Genomic DNA, 24,454 nt, shown 5'->3' on the forward strand with positions numbered 1-24,454 from the left:
GAGATATTAAACAGTCCAGGTCACTGGAAGTGCTAACTTTTGTCCAGCGCATAAGCTCACAGCTTCATGGCAAAGTACTTACATGTTATATCAAATTACATAGGAGTCTTTACAGATATGTCAGCCTGAGGTGAAACGATCTGGTAGGAATTTGTTACCCATGCCAGGGACTCTGCACGGCTTTGTGTGCAGACCACTGAGTACGACACTGCTTCGCACAGGGCTAAGCAGAGAGCACTGCCTAGGCAGGGGCTTGTTATTACCCACTGGGAGTGCTCAGGAAAGAGTGCAAAACACTGGGGGAAGGCTACTGTAAATCCTGCCTTCATACAATGTTGTGCTTGCTTTCTGACTGCCAGCTTGAGACAAAGCCCCAGATGCCAGCTGTAAAGGCTGGAAACTAAGAAATAAATAAGGAGGAACACTGAGATTTCTCTTTCTGGATTTTTAGCTGAAGCTAAGAACATCCGTGAATATTTTACTGAAACAAGGCACACAAAATGGGAGACCGATACCTTTAAAAGGATACTTATTTAGTCTTGGAGGAGTCAGTTTTAATGTTGGATTAATATCTGTTTAAGTCTCCTACTGTGTTTCAGGCTCAGGAGAAAAGCAGTGTCTCTCAAAAATGCTCCGGAGTTAATCAGGGATGTGGCAGCATCTGCTTAAGAGAGACCTGTAATTGAATCATCCCTAATTAACCTATCACCTCAGCAGAAGGGAATAGGATGTTGGTACAACTTACTGAAGTGGATGAGAGCAATGGGAATGAGAAGGGGGAAGGATGAGGGAAAGACAAATAAAGCAATTTGCCTATCACCTACTTTTATTTAAAAAATTGGAAAAAGGAAGGGAAAAGAAATTAAAGCATATGAATCATTAAATCTGTATGGTATAGTTAATCATGCTGTGGTTTCAGAAACATTAGAGCATGTTTATGTGTTAATCATTGCATGGTTTAGATCCTTGAATGTTTTCTTGCTTGTACGGTTTGGGCTGTTTATCGTATTTACAGATATTTTTCCTATTATTACTGCTGATCTAATTTGCATTTGTAATAATTTGTAATAATTGTCATTTCAAACTAGAGAAAGCCTAGTTTACAAACTAGCGGGTGGAAAATAAAATGAATGTCAGAGATCTCCACATAGGAAATAATAATACAGCGTCAGCTGTGTATTTATTGAATGAAATGACAGCACAGATCAAAATGAGGAATATTTCCCATTTGAAATAAATCTCACAGAGGTACACAAATCCTGAATAACATTGCTTGATTTAATATTGTTTTCCTATTTTGTGCTAGCTGGCTAATATACAGTAATTGCCATTTGTTTCATGCAGTGCCCTGCCAGACTGTTTTAGATTACTTGAAGACTGTACTTCAGCATCACAACCAACTTATGGTACCACAGCCAACAGACCATCCAACTGAGGTAGTATACAGTGAAGACAAGATACTTATTTTTGTGTCTGAAAATTCATTGAAAACAAGTAGGAAAATAAATTAGAAGTTGCTGGAAGAATACATGTAATAGTAAAATATGTAAAATCTTTTATTAAACTGTCATTCTTGGTACAGTAATCCCCAAAATGTAAGAGCGTCATCACTAGTGCATCTGCATCCATCCCACTTGGGGAATTTTCTCTCCCCTTCCCTTGGGAACGTGATTGATGAGTTACAGGTGGACTTCAGGCTGGGGCTTGTCTGGTGAATGCTGTAGCTGGATGCAGAGAGCCTGGTGAAGCCCCCTCCTCCTTCTCCCAGCCAAGCGGATGCTACTGGTTGGCCAAACACGAGGGCTAAGGCACTGTCAGCTCGGAGAGAGAGATGGAGGAAGTGGGGAGTTTGTAGCCAACAAATGCTTTGTAAAGAAAAAAAAGTGGGGCTGCCTCCAACTTCCCACAAAGCCTCCTGTTGTCTAATGTGGCCCTGAGCTGGTCTAAGCTCAACTACAAATTTCTTCCTTCGTTTAGCCACCAGAGCCACTGTATGACTTCAGAAGGTCTTCGGAGCACCCTTTCTTTTCAGAAGGGATCCCAAACAAAATGTTACACATTGCTATTTTGTGCTTATGCAGATTTGGGGGATTTTTGTAATTATATGCCTTTTGAAAGCTTTTCATTGAAAAAGCAGGGAATTGATGTCTTCTCCTTCTCTAGAAGGTAAACATATAGACGTGGGTGTAACTCGTTAATTTTGTTAATTTTTGTTAATTTTTGTTAATTTTGGAAAGAGTGTCTATATTTTGGGATCGTTCTATGCATTCTTACATATATATATAATCCGTACATGTCACTACATGTCGTTCACATAAGCAAAATTACAGGAGGGAAGACGCAGGTCTAGTTTGACATCCTATTGCTCCTCATATAAATTATATGTCGTGCAAGTCTCACAGAGTCCAGTTGAGCACAGTTTTGCTAAAGATGCCTTGCAGCAGTTCAGACTTTGCAGCAGATTGCTTCTCTCTTCAGTTTTACTCTGTGCAAATTGCAATATGTATATATTTATATTTATATATCATTGGATGTTATCACTCCAGTATATTCCAGTGTTTCATTTTCCTTTTTTAATGCTCTTCTGTTTAACTAAATTTTTCCAGTACTGTAAAAATGAGGCCATTCTGTAATGCCCACATGGAATCACTTGTCATGATGTGACAGAATTTTTTATTCAATTAAACACTTAGATGCTAATCTTTTATTCATAAGTTTAATCATGTACAAATACAAGCGTGAACACATTTGTACTTTAGTTCATCCTTCAGGATCTGCTTATTTCATTTCTGGAAGGTTTTCTGTTTGTTTTAGTTTAATGACTGCTGGACGCATCAAACTGCATCATATACTTACCACGAATATTTTGCCCAGAAGTGCCTTACTCTGGCAGCAAGTAATGAAAGTGTATGTGTAGCAGGAACACAGTAATTGTTCAACAGAATATCATAACACTGTATCATGCCTTTGGTGAAGAACAAGGAAAAATATCCTAAATTTCAGTGGGAATAAGAGTGAAGTATAATAAAATTTGGGCTGAGAAATTACGCAAAATTTATTACCTTCTCCACAGTTAATAGTAATGGGAGCTCTCATGAAATTTAGATGTAAGGCCTTCCTGCACTGGATTTAAAAACCCACATTTCCATTAGAGCAATACATTTAAAAGTGGCTTTTAGGATAACTTGCTGCTTAGCAAAGCCACCCATGAGCATCCATCCCTAACACATGTGAGTTAGCCTGGAGCATAAGGCTGTGCAAGGACTGGCATTGCACTGCTCCTGCTTGGCTTGCCTAAAAGCTAGGCAGCGCCCAGAGTCAGCTGCACAAGTATTGGTAAGAAAGGTTCTTGCTTCGTTGTATTTTATCTTAATAGGAAAAAAAGGGGGTTTCAGGGATCTATGGTATGTATAAAAGGGATACAGAGCAAGCTTCTGGAAAAAAAAAAAGTGCCAGCATTAGGGTTAGGTGTGCCTTAAATCTTAGGGAATAATGCAAGGAAATATTAGTGTCAGCTCCAACTGCATTGGGATATTTGGCCATCAGAGCAACAAGGCCCATTTCCTCCTTTATATTTTGGCTTCCATTGCTGAGTTTTGGACTTGCCCAGGGCTGTCTATGCAGTGGTTTGCAGAAAGCCAGTTAGGTCTGCAGTGAGGCAAATAGGTGGCATGCCATCACGTAGGTGATGCTTCTAGCAGTCTTCCACACACTAGGAGGTGACAAAGTTTTAAGTTGTACCAAAAGACTCTTCAGTGAACCCTCTTCACAGCCCTCACTGCTTTCAGTCTTGTGCTTACTTATCAAACTATCAAAAAAATTGAAAGCAAATCTCAAGGAAAAGCTTCAAAGAGGCTCCCAAGCTGCCCCAGCATGCTTTTATAACCATATGAAAAGAGACAAGAGCAGTTCTTAAAAGAGTTTTCAGATATCAAAGATGTGAAAGCAGGGAGGGTAACTTTGCAGCAGTTGACCACAAGTGTAGCATGCAAGTGTAAGAAACACCTTATTAAAGTGTTTTTATTGCAGGCATCACAGTACAGGTGTCTAGGAGGGCATGGTGCTGGGTTATTTGCATGGTTTATCTCCTTATTGATTTAGTCTATTAACAGTATCATCATATATTAATTGACTAATCGCAAAGTGTAGCATTTTATAGGAGGCAAGAATGAAAGTAACACAGTTGAGGTACAATTGACTCAAGAGGGTTTATAATGGGTGTGGATTACAAGAATCCCCATAATTAGTCCCTCAGCATTCATTTAATGTTGGAATATTAAAGCACACAAATTACGAAGGTTAAAAGCAAAATTTCTTTCCAGCTGACACGGTGGCATTCCTGTAAAGCTGTAATTTGAGTTAATATGGCATTCATTAATAGTAATGAAGCTTTTAGTTTTCATAGTTGCTTTATTTATTTTCTTTATGTTTTTTCACAGTAACGTAACTGCTGTCAGGTTTCAGGTGTGCACTGCAGAAGCGATAAGTTTATTATAAAAATAGACCAAAAGAGCCACCTCTGAAGAAAACTGCCGGCTGCTGTGAAGTGTTCCATTTGATCACGCTCTTCAAAGACCCTTTCTATGCATTTTAACAGATTAAGAAGAAAGGTTATATTTAAATATATAATCCAGTCGCTGGTTCTCAGCACTTTTCGACCTACTTGCTGAAGTGCAAATTATCAGTAGCCATCTCTTAAACGTGTTCCTTTCACCTTGCCAACTTGCAGTTATAAAAAATGGAAATATAATTGAAAAGGTACTCAGTAAGAGCAATGATGTATTCACCTCGGTGTGTGTTTCCCTGTGGTATCCCAGCTGTTTAAGAAGCATGTGTTTTTATTGCAGCTGACACTAGCTATTTGCCTGGTAAAATAAGCAATGGAAATATTTCCTTTTTTCAGGGGAGCAAGCAGTTGCTGAACAACTACCCTGTCTACATCACTAGTAAACAGTGGGATGAGGCTGTAAATTCATCAAAGAAAGATGGACGGCGGCTCCTTCGATATCTCATCAGATTTGTTTTCACAACCGATGAGCTTAAGTACTCATGCGGCCTTGGGAAAAGGAAAAGGTCAGTGCAGTCAGGAGAGACAGGTCCTGAAAGACGTCCTCTGGATCCAGTAAAAGTAACATGTCTCAGAGGTACTGCATCCTTTCGCTCAGTGTCCACCATATGTGATCTCATTTCACCGCATTGGCTCTGGCTCAGTAGAAGCGTTTGGCTGACAGTTGCACACCTAGAAGGGGTTTCAGAGAGAAGTGACAAGCAGCCAGAAACCTCCCCCCCCCCCCTTTTTTTTTAATACATACATATGTATGTGTATGTATGTATGTATGTATTATGTTTATGTGTATAGATATTTGAATGGGAAAAAAAGCAGAGCTGCTTACCTAAGGGAGGAGATAGGTCAGTGAGTGCACGACACCAGTGTATGTGAAACAGCAAAGGAACATCTGACAGTCCTGATTGCCCTCCCTTATAGTAAAATGACAGGGCATTCTTGCTGATACACAGTGAAGTTAAGCAAAGGAATATTTTTAGCCAAACACATTTAGCAAACGGCACTCAAAGTCAGTGAATGGCCTTTGAATCAAAATCTTACAAGATTCAGAATAAGTTTGGACTTTCAGTAGGGCCAAGAACATCTGCAGGTTAGATAGATAAATACAGGTATGCACATATGCATTGTCAAGGATTTAACTTCTTTGAAATACCGATGTAACATTTACTGTAAAAGTTAGGGAGTCCCCACATCTGGCCTCAAGAAGAAAGAGAGTTTTGCAAGCATTTTACAACATTGATGATGTTGGACAATGCAGAAAAAGAACCTAGATTTAGAAGAATTTTCTGTTGTGGCATTTCGTACTTGGGTTTCCTGAAATTTTAAGACCTGTTACTGTGCTTTATAATGAAACATACAAAGCAGGACCTTTTAATGTTCTGCTTTAAAAAAAATATTTTTGTCATATGGGTGCCTGCATTTCTTAAAGGCATCTGCTTATCATTTATTTAATGAACTTTACTTGTAGTGTTCTATGAGCACATGCCTTAAATTTAGATTGAGCTGACTTCAGGAATGTTTTACTCATCAATGCAGCGTAAACTGATAAATTTTCAGCAGCCAACAGTAATGTCTTTTAGTCATGTAACAGCAACCCCAAGTTGTTACTCATAGGACGGAGCCTCTTCCCACTCGGGTTAGAGGAATCCAGCAAGGCCAAGCAAATCATAAATTTAGTTGTAGTGCATTGATGTAACCAGGTAAAGAAATCAGTTTTTATACAAAGGCAAATTAAGCAAAGATGTTCGTATACTATGAAGAAACCTGTTAACCTGTTACACGATACTCTGTCAGTACCTACACTCCTTGAGCATTCAGTAGAAGGGCAAGGCCATTGCACAGCATGCCACAGTGGAGTTTGGAGCTGGATTCAGGTTCTCAGAAGTTCTCCTGGAAACTGAAGGCTGAAGGGCTGAATACTATTTGCTAAATGGATTTACACTTCATCTAATGATTTGTGCACAGAGAGCTAATGCCCTTTTCTTCCTCTTTTTCCCCCGCTTCTTCCCACTAGGACTAACAGTAATTGCACCTGTAGATGAATTTACATGTATGGCTAATCGCCTCTTCGGGCACTAAGCTGACCGAATGTGGAAGCATTCTTTGGGAGAAAGAGAAAGGCCAGTTGCCTTAATTTTCAGAAGCTTGAACAGGAAGTCAGAATGTTCAGTGTAGTTAAGAAAGTTAAACAGACAGTTGTCCCTTTGGGCTTTCTTGTGTGGGTGGGAACATTATGACATTCCACAGTACCAAGAGTTAGCTATTGGCTCCTACCCATTTGCAAACCCAGGTAACACGTGTCTGACTGATTTCCAGCGTATCACACCACTGCCAGGAGGGCAAACTGCTACTCTCTACACTCAGAGTAGATTAAACATCTGTAAACGTTTTCAGTGTATTCCTACAAGAGCCCATTGTCTGGAACCAACTTTCCAGCAGCCTGGCATGCCTGAGTTATCAGACTAATCCTTTACATAGTGACTACTTCTTTTAGAAAAGAAATATGTTTGTGAAGCCTCATGAACATAACTAGGAATTACTGTTGCCTGTGTCGATTTTCAGGGAAATGAACTCTAATCCTAGATAGCTATCACTTCTGCAGACACGCTGCTGGAAAAGCTATGCAAAAATCACATCCTAATTGTCCAACAGATGAGATATCTTGCAGGCATGGCACTCATGTAGGAGCACAGCATTACCTGGTCACAAAATGTTGTGACAGTAATGAAGTTACCTTACTCCAGTTACTGTGCGCTGTTGGTTTGTCAACAGGAGAAAATGGAATTTAGAAATATCCTAGGAGATGCATCACTGCTTGAGGGAATAACTAATGGTACAGAATAAATAAGAAGCTGTGTTACCTTATAAGATACAGTATATCCAGTACATCTAATGAGGCTCCTACACATTTAAAAATGGATGTAGATGTTTCCAAGTCCAAATAACACATATTGGAGATCTGTCTAGCAGTTACAATTCCAGAGTTGGTGAGGCACCTTCTGCAAGTGTAGTTATTGCATATCAAAGAATCTGGAAGGAAATTTTAAAAACTAATCATCACACACGAACAGCTGTCTGTAGAAGCAGCAGTAGCTTAAATGGCCAAATTACGTACAGTACAATTCACTTTCCCACACATTGATAGCTATTGCAGGGCTCCACAGTTTAGCCCTTTCATCTCATTTAGCTATTTCTAAGGCCAGTTTAGTCTCCAAAAAACAAGTGTCAGATTCCAAAAGAAGAAAAGAGCAGGAGTTAAAAGGAAAGAAACTGCAAGGAGAAAGTAGCACCGAACTGAAATGCCAGTAGTCACGTTTTAGAGTGGGTAGCATGCTGCTGCAGCCTGCTGGTGTTCTGGCAGCCAGCAGAGGGAGGTGATGAAGGTCCTTGAAAGTAACCACACACACGACAGGTTTCAAGCGAAACGCATCCCAGTTTTAACTTCTAACTTTTACATGTATTGCAGACGCTGAATCATAAGTGTCACTTAGAATTAATTCTTTTTCTTTCTACAAGAAGGGATTTTATCTTCAGGCCCCATCAGGTAGAAGAGCAGACATGCATGTGGAGAAGCACACTTGTAGAGAAGTACAGTAGGTCCAGTTGGCATTATCATGGCATTTCCCATAAGGCTTTACTTCTGCTTAAGTAGAGCAGTGTTGCCCTGTTTCTTATTTCCCATGGGCTTTTGGTGTCTGGGCGATGACAGGTGCTGCCAAGACAAGCTGTTCTTTGTTTTCTTACCTGTTTTCCTGCAGAGTTCATTAGAATGCATTGTACTTCCAACCCTGATTGGTGGATGCCATCTGAAGAGCAAATCAACAAGGTCTTCAGTGATGCAGTAGGACACGCTCGTCAGGGGCGAGCAGTGGGAACTTTTCTTCACAATGGGAACTCGTATTACGAAGGGACTGACCATCCGGGGTCACAGGACGAAGTCTTCAATAGAGGTATGCAAGATGGATCTGGGGATTGACAGCAGTGAGAGAAAACTTTCACAACAGTAGCAAGCAGTTAATTTAGAAGAGACTATTTGTTAAACATACTTACCGTGAAATCATTTAAGAGTCCAAAGCATGTTTGAACACATACTGCGTACATTTCAGCTTCTCCATTCTATCATATCCTCATTTACAAAAAAATCCATTTCAAAATCTGCCCTATGGGATTTCTCAGTGCCTATTATTTGCAAACCCTTTGTAGCACCCCAAGGGGAAACTGCAGTTTGCTTTGTCTAGTTCTAGAGAAAAGATCACTTTAAAATTACAAAAATTTCAAAAGAAACAAAAGCTGCCATTTTATTTGCGTATTTCTAACAGGCCCAGTTCGGAACTTTCAGACATAACAACCAGATACTATTTGCTTTTCCTGAGAAGGAGATGAAAGAACACATCTCCTTGCTTGTGACAATAAAAGAAGTGGTCACTCATTTCATAACAAAAAGTAGCATAATTACAAATGCTACCTTAAAATACCATGTAAGACGGAAAATTCAGGGACATCCTTTAGCCAACTATGCCAGGAAATTAAGCTTCTTCAATCAAACAGCACCAGTCGTCAACCACAGAGTCCTTCAAAGGCCCAGAACAATAACAGGCACTTCTAATAGATAAAAATTTCTTTGTGTGTCAGATAGAGACTATATTTATCTAGATTTCTAGGGAATTAGACTTGACCATGACATTTTTCATCAAAAAAAAAAAAAATTGCTAAAAACAAATTGCTATTTCAGAAGACAGGTTTTGCTTTGTCTGTTGCTATTCTGCAGCTATATTGTGTAGCTTTAGAGGATTTAAATTTTCTTTTCTTGTTTTTACTTTAATTTGTGTTTTGTATCCAGTCCTCAAAATAGATGAGGCAGTTGTGATGGTCTCAACAGTCAGATGTTCAGTGGTGCATTCAGGGAGGAGCTGAGTTAGAAAAACCTAATTCAGCATTTCTTTGTAAGAGAAGTAAGCCTGGGATCCAGACTAAGAGCTGTAAAAAAAGGATGTTTTCTAGAAGAGAAGCCAATTCACAGCAGAGTACAATATGGGAAACAGATGCTGATGTAAAGGAAAAACAATCTGTCCTTTTCAAATGTTTAATTTCAAAGGCTTAGGAGTCCCATGTCCCTCTAAATTGATGCACTCCAGAAATACGTAATGCCAAAGAAACAGCCCCTTCCTTTCAGCATCAGGGTGTTTCCATCTCTATACCTTGGTCAGTTGCCCAGGCTGCTGGTGTTGGTCAGTGCCTGGCCCAGCCTCCTTGGGATGATGTTTTCCAGCAGATGGGGACGGGGAACTGGTTTTTGGAAAGAAAATCCAAATTTTGATCAACTTTAGCGCTACCTCATCAGTGTTTATTCTCCTGAACGTGTGTCTCATACTGCCCAGCTTTCCCATCCACCTTGCTCAAACCATTGGAGAAGCTACTAATTCCTCCTTCCACCCTTCTCCTCTCTTTCCCAACCTTCACCCATGCATCGGGCAGGGCAGGAAACACACAGCCCATTCCCTTAATGGCATGGAAGGGCCCTTTGCAGTGCAGCAGCCATAGCCCCGGCCTAGCTGGAGACGAGGACCTGGGGCACTCCCACAAATGGCAGCTCACCCACACCACCATTTTGTCCTGGCATTGGCCTCCTCGTCACCTGCTATTTTGAGCAGCCTGTAGGCTTTGGTGTGCACCCTGCTCAGCCAGGATATGCTTTAGGCCTTTAAATGTCCAATACCTCTTGACTCATTTTAATTTTGGTACTTCTTAAAAGGGGGTTGGTAGGCACTCATCTGACGCAGACGAACCAATTTATTTTCTAACATTAATAGCAGTTCAGTCACACTGCACCTTACCAGGCCAAGGGGTTTTGAGGCAGCATCTCTCGTGGCAGGCAGAGGTGACTTGCTTGGACCAGTCAATGAGGTGCTGTGGCTGAGGGGGGAGAAACTTGGTGTATAGAAACGTCACAGTACAGATATCCTATAGTAGCTTTTCTGTGTTGAACTTACACGTTTTTTAAGAGAACTATTATAGAAGATGTTACATTGCTCAGATGGTGTAAGTCTTGCTGGTGTATGTTCTATGTGGTGACACTTGCCAGAACTACTTGGTAAAACATGTCAGAGCGTGCGAGTCAGCATTATACTGTAAATTTGTCCACAGCGATATGTATCATGCTGTATTTTTGTAAACATTGTGACGGTTCCTTTCAAATGTTTAAACATATGAGATTAACGATACAGATGCTTCATTTTTAACAGTCTCAGGACTGAATTACTGGACTGGACTGGACAGACCTCTCTCACTTAGTAGCCTGAAGATTCTCCTGGAATATCTTGTAAGTCTAGCTTTACTTTTAGTGTAAAAAGCTTAGCCAGTGTCCTGGTACGACTCACAGTCCTGCGCTCTCATACTGTGCAAAATAACCAAATGTATAGTTTTGTCCCAGAAGCCACTTATGCGCTGGAAATGGCTTTGCAGGTTTGGACCTTTCATTTATGAGCAAAATCTTTCCCTCAGCCGCTTGCGTGCAATCACCAGTACATGACTAGCAGCCACAGACAGGCATCAGAAGAAGGGAGCTCATCTCTTTTTGGGTTTAGTCTTGTTTTTAAAATAACAATAGCAAATAGCAACAGCATCTCCCTTGTTTTAACTGCTGTTGTGGCCACTTGACTCCTGACCCACTCATCTCATTTAAAAAACCCTTCACCACCACTCGCTCCAATTACCTGAGTCACAAGACATTATAAATTTAAACACATCAAAGCATCAGTGTAGCCGCAAGACGTTAGGTATAATGCTCTGGAACCTGAAATAACAGATAGCTGTAAGCCCTCGCACAGCGAGACAGCAGGATTGACACGCTGTGCTTTGCACACCAGCACATCCCTTCCGTGCTGGCTGCTCGCAGCAAGCTGGCAGCAGGAGGCTGCTATCCGTCATGTCACTCCTGCACATCCCAGGAGGATAGATGCTTGTCTTATCCCTCCGTGCTCTTTAATCTTACTGTCATTTATGTATCTGCCTTCTCTCAAACTTTGTGTAGCAGTACCGCACGCCCATCTGTGCCAACATGCCTTCGCTATATTTTCTATAACAAATATTTGTGGAGAAACTGTGATTAAAAAACCATTAATCCTGATATTTTTATTGTTATGGTGTAGTTAATTCTATGAATACTTTCTAACGATGATTGTACTGTGTAGAGTAAGTACAGGTTAGGGATAGACCTTTACCAGATATTGTACAAAAAAAGTGCATAGTGTAATATAGACTAGTAAGGTTTTTGTGACACTTTCTATAGGATGTGTGAATTGTTTTCTATGTGGCAACACACATTTCTTTTAAAAAATATAAAAAATTTAGAGAATTTTTTAAACAGTCAATATTTTTTAATTATAAAGACATTTGTTACCTGCAGTTTACTATTTCAGGTGTTAATCCTAATTTGAATATTGGTTTTATTACTACATACCTCCAGTTCCATTTGTTCTGTTGCATAACAATGCACAATAAAAGTTGGTCTCTGGTTAACTTCTCTGTCTCCCTCTGTACACATCACAATGACAGCGGCCACCATTGGTTCTAAATATAAATGCATTTTAGGTTTAGATTTATACAAAAGGTTCAAACACTGCCTTTTTCGTTAAACGCATGTTTGGTATGAAGTGCTGGAAAACACAGGGAAAGATTATGAAGAATTCAAGTATGAATATAAAATAAATCATTTTTGCCTCAAAACATGAAAATGTTTATATATTGATGCACTGGTTAGATAGAGTGCTCAGAGAAGCTGCCCAACCGCAGTGTTAAGACTTGGGTTTTCAGGCAGTGAAGTTTAAATCCCATTTTAATCCAAAATTCAGTGCTGGCTGACCATCTCCTCTTATATGCTTTAGGAAATCCTGGCTCCCAGTAGGAGGAGAAATATTGCTCTGGGAATTATGTTCTTTGCAGCAGCAGACACCTACTCCAGCCAAGCAGGACAGGCCTGGCCACACACTGCTGCCTTCTTCTAGAGAAGGTGCCAGGTGCTGTCATCACAAAATCCCCATCCTTTTGGGTGCCTGTTCGCCTGCAGGAGTTTAACCCTCTGAGCTGCTATCGTCTCAGCTGTAGGACTTCAGCCTCTTTTATTTTTTGTTTAGGGAAGCTGCAGCACAAATCTCAGAATCATAGGGAGCAGAAGGGACCTCTGGAGATTCCACAGCCCATAAAGCAGGTCCCCTATAGTAGGTCACACAGGAAAGCATGCAGGCGTGTCTTGAATATCTCCAGAGAAGAAATCATTTCTGGTGATTCTGAGAAATGTAGTAATGTGTGCCGGGACACAGCTGAAGTGGAACAGGCAGAGGTTGACGGAGCCTTATTCAGTACTACAGCTTTGTAGCACCCTCATGCTGAACACCCATTAAATAGAGCAGCATGGTACCAGGGAAGTTGTGCTTCTCTGCTAAATGGCCGCTCCATGCAGAGAAGCATGGGCACCACTGCTGGCATGTCTTTGCTTAAGTACGTGGATAACCATAAACAGGACCTCCTGAGGTCAAAAGTCAGCTGTTAGATCTTGGGGGGATGAAGGAATGTGGGTTTTACTCCACTAATAAAGCTATTTCTATAAACATTAAATTTACAGTATAAAAATATTAAAATATGATGACTCCAAAGCCAGCCCCCAGGAGTTCAGTCAGTCAGGAACCTGTGGTTTCACAGCCAGATGCCCTCTGTGGCCTGTTGATGTCTTCTGGCCTATTGATGGCTTCTGTACTGGAGCCACGTGTCATTCACCTCAGAAGCCACCCTCAGCTGCTAAAGGCAGAGCCGTGAGCTGTGTATGGCAGAGCATCACACAACATCCCAAGTTGGAGGGGAACCACAAAGATCATTGAGTCCTTCTCTCCGCTCCACACAGCACCACCCACAAATCAGAGCACACAGCTGAGAGTGCTATCCAAACGCGCTCTGAACTCTGGCTGCTCAGGGCCATGCCTGCTGCCCTGAGGAGCCTGTTCCATGCCCACCACCCTCTGGTGAAGAACGTTTTCCTAACACCCAATCCAACTCTCCCCTGAAATACAAGGAGATGCTCAGTGAGTGAGGACAAGGTTGAGGAAGGGAGGAACAGGTAGGTCTGACAGCTCCCAGCAGGTGCTGGGGAACCAATCCAGTGCTTCACAAATTGGGCAGCTTGCCCCCAAGTAAGCAAAGGCTGTATCCCACCGGCCAGCCTCCTGGAGGCCAATGTTGGCCATGGAGCACCCAGCTATGAGTGAAGGCAACACGATCAGGTTCTTTAACCACACAGAGGAGGCTGCAACATTCATTACAAGGGAGCGCAGCATGCCCAGAATTAGGACACCAGGATAGTTTTGCCTCTTCCTTCATGGGGTTTTGTGAAGATGCATGCTGTTGAAGAACTCAGTCACAGTGACAGGCACAATAGAAAAGTTCTTGAAGAAGAAACAAACCTGCCTCTGGAGTAGTTGCAGTGCATGCAGAACACAAAACCAGAGGCCTCTTACCAAAGAAAGCACAAGGACGTAGAGCACAAGGAGAAGGCCTCGATTAGGGTCATGAGGATGATCAGAGGCAGAAACACCTCACCCGTAAAGAAAGCCTGAGAGACCTGCACTTGTTCTGTGTGGAGATTCTGGGAGACCTCACTGCAACCTTCCAGTACTTGAAAGGAGCTTATAAATGGGAGAAGGATTGACCCTTAACACAGCATGAGAGTGTTAGAAAAAGGGGGAATGGCTTTAAACTACAAAAAGCTCTCCACGGAGAAACCCTCCCTCTTGCTGAACAGAGCCCCATGGAGCACTTAGCAGATCTCTGTGCTCTGCTCAGGAAAATAAAACCTCTCTTACAGAGACTCACCAAAATCTGAAGCACATAAAAGCAGCTTTCATAGAATCACGGAATAGATTGGGTTGGAAGAGACCTCAAGTATCATCAAGCTCCAACCCCCATGCCACAGGAAGGGCTACCAACTTCCATATCTAATACTAGACCAGGCTGCCTAGGGCCCAATCCAATCTGGCCTTGAACATTTCCAGGAACGGGGCATCCACAACCTCTCTGGGCAGCCTGTTCCAGCACCTCACCCTCGTCTCTTGGTAAAGAACTTCCCCCTGATATCCAACCTAAATCTTCCCTATTTCAACTTAAAACCTTTTCTCCTTGTCCAGACATTATCTACTCTTGTAAAGAGTTGACTCCCCTCCTGTTTGTGGGCTCCCTTCAGGTACTGGAAGGCAGCAATGAGGCTTTACTGCAGATGTACCAAGTTAAAGAAAAGAGAGAGAAAATAAAACAGATTAATTACCCAAGTCAAGATTTTTAAAATGATGACATAACAACGTTGGGGAAAAAATTTTTAAAAGTCCTTTGTTCTTGAACACTTTAATTCCCCTCACTCATCTAGCAGACACAATCACTACTATCACTGCAGTCTGTAGAAAAATAGAAGGAAACAGGTTTGATAATGACTCCCAGTAGAGAAGTTAATATTAAATTTAGTTTCCATTTGGAACAGGGTCAGAAACACAGCAGAATATGTCTAATTAAACTTTGCAAAAATGCCTTGTAGTAACATTAGTGAGAAACTAAAAAGTGTTCTTGCAAAAAAAAAAAAAAAAAAAAAAAAGTGAACCTGAAAGAACCAACAACTGTTGGCTATTTATTGAACTGATGGAAAGAGGGATTTTTTTCCGAAAGGGTAGTTCAAAAACCAGAAGCAGATTAACAAGCAGTTTTAACATGATCTGATGAAAAAAAGGAAAGCCAAGGAAACATCCAAGGTAGCTTTGCTTTCCCATCCACAGCATCAGGAAGACAGTTCCAGGAGACTTTTAGGATTAATTTTTTAAAGTAATGAGTTTGAGGAGCAGAATGGGTCAAGGTCCACATCCAAGCATCACATAAGCCTAGCTAAAAGAAGCAGCAATGTCCCTTGCTAAGTGCTCAGTGGATTGCAAATTGCTTGTCAACTCAAAAATCTAAAAGGAACAAATAGGGAGAGGTAAGCACTACCTCTATTGGCCCTTTATATATCTGCAGGAGCAGGGTAGGACACCACCATAGTGCTAAGTTGGGAAAAGCAAACAACCAAAATAGCCAGCAACAAAAAACCCTACATTCATTGTGACTAAGTTCACTAAGAATTTGGAAATTGAATTTGGCATGGAGATATTTGCACATTCTGAACGTAATGCTTAGATGGCCAGAACAGAGGACAGTGCAACCTTCACCAGAGCTGGAGTGCAAGTACCCAACTTGTGCTGCCTTACAAAGAGTTCATTCTTTAAATGCCAGCTTTAAAGGAAAAATTTTTCTCTCCATTCCTTCTTTTTCCTTACACATTGTTAGATTTAGTACAAAACCATCAAAACTGATGCAGCAGTTTTTTAAATAATATGCTCACTTAACCATTGCTTAATATTTACTACCAAAGTGAACATCTTCCTCTGCTATCTTGTAATGACAGCAGGTGAAAGGACATTTTCTTGCAGTAATGTTTTACCTCAGAACAGTGTTTTGATGGTACTCAGGTGCTCCACATGACCCTACAGAGCTCCTCTTCAGACTGATGCACAGTGAACCACTCAAAGGCTTCACCCCATTCTCTCATACTTTTGTATTAGATTTCCCAGTCAGCACCTGCCCATCTTCAGAACCTTCAATACCAGAGCTGTTTGTGTATCTGAGGTTCTGAGCTGTTTACACGAGCTGAGGGCCACTAGGCTCTCATCTCTCTGCTGACAGCCATAGGACAGCACCCCAGAGCACCACAGATTTGGTCTTCTCAATCCATAGCCTCATAGAAACTTCTCCCTTTCACTAAGGTTTCCAAACTGTCCACATTTATTAGAACGTTCTGCAGATTTTCTTTTGATTTTTGCTACGATATCAGTACAAAGGTTGAAGGGGAGGCTTGCTTTCTATGATCTCTTACTGAAGTTCCCCATCAAATATTAGGAGACTAAACTGATTCTTGAACAGAACTGTTAAGATAAAACTGGAAGGACCCACTTCAACTTGTAACCAACCATCTAACATGCACATTATTTATGAATGGCCTTTCAACAAATGCCACAAATGGCCAATAAAGGATTACTTAAGGATTCCAGTTCACATTACAGGAGAAGATACATGTCACTCTTCCCAAGTGGCTGAGACCATTTGCATGACTATTTAGACAGCCCAGAAGACAGACTCCAGGATCTCAAAACCTCAAACAGAAAAAGCCTCAAATTTACTCTGTCATTTCCCAGCTCAGAGTTTGTGCCATTTGGTTCATTAAAAATAGAACAGAACAAAATAAACAAAGAAAACCAATCACAACCCACCCCATTGGCAATGGAATCACCACCCAGAAATAATGTTGTCTAGCATGAGAAATGAGTTTGTGACAGCCATTAGCAATCTGAACACCATACATTAAGGTACAGCATCTCTGAAGAGCCTTGAGAGAGTTAATCTCTTAAAAGGGAGGAATTCCTATTAAAAGAAATAGCTAGCAATCAAGACAGATCCGGCACATACAAAATCTAGTTACTGAGGTGTATCGGTATGTCAGTTGTCTTCACTGGCAATTCTGGCTCTCAGAAGTTCTTTCAGTCACAAAGCATCTGCAGAAGATAGGATTATGCAGTGAGCACTCAGGAACACTCCCAGCAGTAATTGATGGTGGGGTGACCAGTCATACAATAACCTGATTTATTTCTGAATGCAGAGAACTGGTATCTGAAGTGCCAGCTGCATACAGTGAAGAACCCAAGTTCTGTAACACTCTGAACCTGGTGAATCACAAAGGTCCAGATGAAGAACAGCCTTCTCATCTGTCCCAAAATACGTTGCTTGACCAGCTTATTTCTGACAACCAACCCATTCAGACAAATGCCACCTTTTCTCAAGTTTCTCCACATTATCACCCAGATCTCCTGCATTTGCGTATTTCCTCTTTATAATCCCAACCACCTTGTGTTCTGTTGTTTTGGTTTTTTTTAGCTCAGACGGAAATAGTACTTGCCATAACCAGATAGATCACCAGTTTTTATCGTTAGTGATAAAGAGAACCTTTAGTGAACCAGTCAGTATGCTAATCCTTTCCTAAGCTAATTTCTGATCACTAATTTCAAGTGAACAATACCAGGCTTAAGAGGTTTGGACAGCTTTGCTGGTATTGTCAAATCATTATTATTGCACAAGTCTAATACATGAACACAACCTCTTGAAGAAATTCTCTGTATGACTACACACCAACGTGCAAGCCACCTCTCTGACACAGGACTGTAATCCAAACTGGAAATGTACCAGAGGGTGTCTGACACAGGCAGGAAGATCTTACCACAAACTGCAGAAGGAATTTCACTCTTTGGAGATCCAGGTGAATGGGATTCGTGGCACATTTGCCAGTGAAGAAGAAAGTACTAATAAATACAGCGTGGCTGCCCTGGGCAGGTTACTGACATATGGAGTGCATGCTCTTAGCATCACAAAGGCAGTTTGAATAACTAGTACAAATAGATGGATATAACTTTTCTTTTGCATCCATAACTGCATTTTTAATTCAGAAATGTGGTAAATCACCATCAGCTGCCTAAAGCCAGCATCACTATCTTCAAAATTATACAGAAAATTGCTTCAATTAACGGAACACAACCTTTACCAGCTATGAAACATTTTACTGAATAATTACAGCTTCCAGACATTTTACAAGATGTACCAAATTCAATCATAATTACATGAGAAAATATATGCAGATAAATACTTAAATATCTACACCTCACAAATCAAACTGACTTCTCCTTACTATTATGAAGTAACCAAGAGAGAAAGAAAAAGCCAGCACGCCACCAGCAAGCATTAGAAGGGTGCAAAAGGGTGACAGAATAATTTTGATTAAGAGGCTGCATGGAAAAACATGTTTCAATTTTGAGATTGTCCTCGGGAATTTCTACCACCAATGAATATCTTCACTGTTGGCTTCCAGACTTTCAGGCAGTTTTAGCAATAACCAACATTCCTTCCAAATGCTTCAGACATTTTTCAGACACTTCATCTTGCATCCTTTTTCAGTGTCCTTTGAAGAGAAACTTACAAAAAGCTTTGTATTTACATCATTTACACAACATTGCATAATTTTTTTCTTCTGTCTTCAGATTTGAAGCAGCTGATCACAACCTCAAATGCTTTAAATACAGCCTAAGTTTAAGTTGCAAAAAAAAGTTTATATTAGTGTGGAGTTGTATTTCAATATTTTAGTAGACACCTTGTCCCCATAACAGTGCTATGAACACTGATAATACAGAAGTATGATCAGGCTTACTCTTAGTGTGACACTCCTGAGAAGTAACCAAGACCTTATATTTTAATAAGTGCTTATAGACAGAAAAAAGGAACTGTCCTTGAGAATACCAATTTGCTCCAGATCTACTATATTTTTAATTCAGTGGTATTTTATTAAACGTACATCCTCTTTGTATTACTGCTTGGAAACTCTCTTTAGCTCCGTTGTAGAACATCACCATTTACCCAGAAATTCTTTCTTATCCACAGACAAGTAAACAACCTGAAAATACAGACTAATATATGCAACAATGGTTGCAGGCCACTGCAACAGTTTTGCAGTCCTTACAACACTGCACTTCTTCAATATTTCAGCATGGTGTCTCAATCATTTTCACTTTAACCCATTCCAGCTCCCACCTCCACAATTAAAAGCACTTCACCTCCACTCACCTAGTGCACACTTCCTCAACAAAGCTTCCAGCCGAGATTATATCATCCCCTGAGCATCAAGTTTTCTATGATTGCATGAGTTTTCACTTCCGAGGGGCGGATGAGGAAGGAGGGGAGGAAATCAGCCAACTCTCTTAATATTGCTAAAAAAAAGTTATACTACATTGTCTTATGCCTTCTAATCAAGTGGCATTTCCTAATGTTGTTCTCTGATCATTTCTTACTTCTGGCCACGTTTTTTTAGATCGTGTTGATCTCTTCCCACTACTAAATGCTCAGCATCTAGTATTCTTTTCTTTGTACCACATTTGTTGAAATATGTTTTCTTTTGCTTCAGCCTGAAAACCCAGATTGACCAGCTGCAGTTTCTACTGTCCATACAACCACATGGCACGTTTCATTTTCCACAAGGGACACTTTCAGAAATCAGATTATTGTGCTTTAAAGCTGGGAATCCTATTTCTTTTTACATGTAATACTGCTATAGTTTTCTTTTGATATTCATTATTTTGTTCTCAGTAACAAGAAAGGAAAAATTATTTAAGCTGCTCTACAAAAACAAATCTTTTCAGTACATCTCAACTTCTTGTTTACATCAAGCAGCAAAACTGCAAGAGATGTTAGTCATATTCTCTATTCAGAATTAACAGTAAGAACAGAAGCAGCACAATATTTAAGCTAAGAAAAAAAGTGCATTTCATTCTATATTCAGTTCTGCAGTGAAAGCCTTTAAGCACATACAGAAATTTGGTTCCAGTACAGGAGTCAATATTAATCAATTGTCCTACACTATCAAACCAAAACGCCTTAAGAATATGACCACAAAATGACATTTCTTTCAACTCTTAGACAATATGTTTCTGTGGATTCTTTTGTTTCTTGATGTGAAACACTTCAAGATCATCTTTAGAAAAAGGATTACTTAACTGAGAATTTGTTTAAATTGCGGGACTAAAAACTTTTTGCAGATAGCCCATATCTCACTGTGCTACTTCCATGCTTGTTTTCTTCTAAGGAAAAGAAAAAAAAAGAAATCAGTTAAAATGATAAATAAGGGGAACACAGAATTGCAATCAGTGCATTGCCTACGCAAAACAAATCTAAAAGTTCTTCCCTGCACTCTCTCCTCTCTATTGGAGGGCAATAAAAATCTGTCATGAAAAATCCAGTCTGTGAATAGAATTGAAAAAGCTTCACTTACCAGAATCGGAATGCCAGCAATCAAATGCTTTAGAACCAAATGCTTTAGAAAACGGAGGCTGTGGGCCACACAAAAAACTGAATTCCACAACACATAAACAATTCAGGCTTTAAACTGATTCATGGGAGCAAAGATACCCACTTCAAAATTTCATCCTTATCTTACTGAAAACCAAATTCTTAAGGAAAACATGTATCAGCATCCAGCCAACTTTGACTTAAAATCCATTACGATCACTCAGTATATAGGAATACTAAGACAATCTTTTTCAAATAGCACAGATTTTACAGAATTATGAGACACAACACAACAAATGAGCAAACTCACAAAGCAGAGGGCAGTAGTGCTTTGAACACAACTTGAAAAAACCTGTAAAGCCAGCCAAGAAAAATAAATTATTTATAAGACTAAACATTTATTGAAAAAAAATCCTAGAATATAACTTTGTTGTTAGCTAAATCCCCACTCCTAAAGTACTGCTTAAAAGCCATCCAGAAGAGTCATCATGTAATTGTATTTCTGATGATAAAAAAAGGCCGCTCCTCTACACTTTACAAGTTTTCTTCAATTCTGAGGATTCCATTATATAAATGCATTCACAAAACATTTTCCACCAGAACACTAAGCCAAAAGGAAATTAAGCACTGGACCCACACACCTCAAACTTGTTTTCTTTGAGTAGTAAAAACAGCAAAACTTACAAAAACAGATTGCAAATCATTATATATATATGAACATATCAACTTGGAATTATCTTATGTTTCTCATTTGACAAGCTCAATGAATCAATGTTTTCACCCAACTACAAGATACAGAAGCTGATAAGGAACTGCCAGAACTTCCCTGCATTTTTGTAGTACACCACCATCCAGATCAACTTTAAAAAATGGAAATAGATCCTCAAACTATTATCTAACCAAACTATTCACGTAGTAGGTTCTTAAATTTAACACATTGTGCTCATATATTCAACAACACAACTGGGACAGAAAGACCTGAAAATTTTTCTTGCAATGCAAACAAAAGATGTGTACGTGGGTATGCTTCTGACTCACATAAACAAATTCAGTTTAAAAACTCGTATGAATTACACTCTGATGAATAAGAAAATATTTTTACAAGCTGTTGGAGCAGATGTACCGTAAGAACATAAGCTCATGCATGCTCTTTAAAAAGATACTGGAATATTTCAGTATTTAGGTAATGTTTACTAACTTAGTGAAATTTCTATAACAAAGTGGCAGACTATAACATTTCTATTCTGCTGGCAGCAGTGATGCCAGCATAGAAATCATTTACATCACATTGACTGCCTCCAATAACCTCTCTACAGAAAGATGATTTTCCCAGTTTTAGTCCTCTTCAGGTTTTTAACATTTCTGGAATAACAATTTAAGTGTTTATTCAAATTCAAAATCCATAGAGATATTCTAGGAAGTAGGAAAGAGGTTATGCATTTATCTGATTCCAGTGCTCTTCATGAATAAGACTAACATCAGCAGAGTGCATAATGAGTTGAGATGAAGTTCACACCGTAGAGTGAGGAGCAAGGTAAATGATTTAAAATCTGCTAAAGTAAGTAGCATTTACTTGATACGGTACATCTGCAGAATTACCTTTAAAATCTTTCACTAAACATATTTCAAATCATCAGGCTTCAATATACTAATGGGTGCTACAATGGGAGCACACAGGTAAATGGTGCCTTCTGGATTAGCCATAAGAAGCTAATATACTATGAAGAAGCCACTGATGAAGAGGAATTATGGGACAGAGATACTAAAGAGACCCTTTACCCACAACTATTGTATGTGAAGTTTCATCTTTAAATAAGCTCTGGAATGTTATTCTACATAAAATGACCAGCAAGCAAAGTGCTTCTCAGTTGCAAAAAAGGTATGCCACTATAAATTCTTCTAATTCACTGGTAAATTGCATTTCATATGAAAAAAATTAAAAGCTTTTAGTCAAATCTGGACTTATTGGTTTCCACGATTATTCTTTACTGCAATGCTTGTAGCTTAATCTTATTAAATTGATTTTTAAGGACCTGTTTCCTATCAGCACCTCTCCTCTCAGACAATCCATCATTGCTCAGTAACAGAATCAGTAGGAGGCTCTTAATCCCACCTCTCACTCATGAGGAATTCTCATTTTCCAGAAGTATTTTAAAGTGCATAAAGGATTTTCCTCAGTTACTTTTATATAGTTATTTCACTAATATTTCAATTTGCATGATCACAGCCTCTAAGAAACAACTGGTTCTTGAAGAATCTGGTATGACTTGGGTGCCCACTGCAGAAAGCCTTTAAGCTGATTTTGTATAGTGCTAGAATTGCAGATTTCAAAGTTATAAAGTCTAGGCACTTATCTCATGATTGTTGAGGACCAGTGATATCATTCTTTCACTTTCTCAGACAAGCTTGGGCAACTCTTAAAAAACAAAATCATAAAGCATGTCGTATAGGATTCAGATAATGGAAAACACCTACAGGTAAATAAATAGAAAATACAATGTATTCACGTGTTTAATTATAAATATTTCTAATACACTTTTGACTATTATTACTTCCAAATACATTTCTTACATCTTCTAGCAATGGCCATTTTTGGCAATACTGCTTATTAAAAGTATAAAAAGCCAAAAATGCCAAGTAACTTTCAATAAACACTACCATAAGTGTCTCCCAGATTACATCTGAAGATATTTACAAAAAAAAAAAAAAAAAATTTAAGAAGTAGGGGAAAAAAGAACAGAATTTAAACAGAGGAAATTCACTGAAACCTCTACATTTTTTCTTCACAGTAACCCAATATCCTCTGGCTGACCACGTACAGCTGACTCCACCAAGGAGAAAAACCTGATTTTTTTTTTTTTTCTGAAGTGCTGTCGGTAATCACAATGGTGGCAAAAAGGTTTCCAGGTCATGGTACTTGAGAGCAGGTCAGTGCCTGTTTGAAGGAATTTATCTCATAGAAAAGAAAAACTGTGAAACAATCACACAGCTGAAACAAAACTATTAGTTTAAGGTTGGCAGGTTCCACTGGAACAAACTCATCATAGCTAATCTTAATATCTCCCAAGAACCTTTAATGATATCTTGAAAGAAAGTAAGGAAGTGCAAACTGACTGCAAAGGGACACAAATGGAAAAACTGAGTGTGCTGCATGTTTTCAGGCAGTTATGTTTGCCTATCTAAACTTCAAGTCTGAAGTCCTGGATTGCAGTAAATAGACAGATTCTCCAGCAGAATTTAAGTCAAGCAGCTTTTCAAGTGGATTTGTCATGGAACTTTTTGACTGCAAGTCTAATGCTCTTCCACAAAAAGAAGCAGTCTAAGAAGCTAACAGTCCAGGAAGCCTGCAAACTAAAGCGAGGTATGCTGCTGAGGTCACTGTAATTTCAGAAGCTTTTCAGCCATTTACATGACTTCTTCCCAAATTGCTATCAACTTAAAGATTTCCTTTGCTAAGTCTATAGTATCTCCAAATCCACATGACGAACATCAGGATTTCGTTGCTGGAAAAAAAAATAATAATAATTAATTACATTTTTATTGAAAATATTTAACATTTTCACACCTGGATACAAATAATAGATTTCTAGTACAATGTTGGCAACTGGATAACAAATTCCTTTTTCTGGTAATATCAATGATTTTAAAACGAGAAATAGGTTCAACAAATATAGTCATTACCAGGAGCTATTCTGAAGACCAGGTCATCTTTTTATTTGATAAATACTTTTTAACTTCACAGCTGAATTAGCTCATGCTTTATAAGGTATGAAAGAGCATTACAATTTTTAAAAGGCAATTAGTTTTTACATAAAAAATCGCCCAAATAAAACATACTTACAGTGATGTACTTGCATATAACAAGTAATTTACAGAACAATGGATAATTGCTGAAATAATTTGTCATATGTCAAAGCTATTTGACTCAAAACGCAGTTTCTATTA

At 39.4% G+C, this 24,454-nt stretch overlaps 2 protein-coding genes across 4 annotated transcripts in view; one reads left to right on the plus strand and one right to left on the minus strand.

The window, feature by feature from the left end:
- The window catches only part of BEND4 (BEN domain containing 4), a 29,904-nt gene extending 17,822 nt beyond the window's left edge, over positions 1-12,082 (plus strand). Inside the window, exons 3-5 of one of the 2 annotated variants that reach the window (XM_085223237.1) lie at positions 1,345-1,436; positions 4,904-5,073; positions 8,323-8,468. In XM_085223237.1, the coding sequence (XP_085079363.1) occupies positions 1,345-1,436; positions 4,904-5,073; positions 8,323-8,332 (272 nt within the window). In that variant the 3' untranslated portion in view covers positions 8,333-8,468. Of the gene's footprint in view, positions 1-1,344; positions 1,437-4,903; positions 5,145-8,322 lie in introns of both variants that reach the window. The other variant, XM_085223236.1, reaches the window with a different exon arrangement.
- Positions 12,083-18,213: 6,131 nt separating this feature from the next.
- SLC30A9 (solute carrier family 30 member 9) overlaps positions 18,214-24,454 on the minus strand; it is a 28,928-nt gene continuing 22,687 nt past the window's right edge. For both annotated transcript variants that reach the window (XM_085223233.1, XM_085223235.1), the window contains one exon: positions 18,214-24,012. In XM_085223233.1, the coding sequence (XP_085079359.1) occupies positions 23,968-24,012 (45 nt within the window). In that variant the 3' untranslated portion in view covers positions 18,214-23,967. The remainder of the gene's footprint in view (positions 24,013-24,454) is intronic.

This window comes from Meleagris gallopavo, chromosome 4, assembly GCF_905368555.1.
Source record: "Meleagris gallopavo chromosome 4, MGAL_WU_HG_1.1, whole genome shotgun sequence".
Classification (NCBI taxonomy): domain Eukaryota; kingdom Metazoa; phylum Chordata; class Aves; order Galliformes; family Phasianidae; genus Meleagris; species Meleagris gallopavo.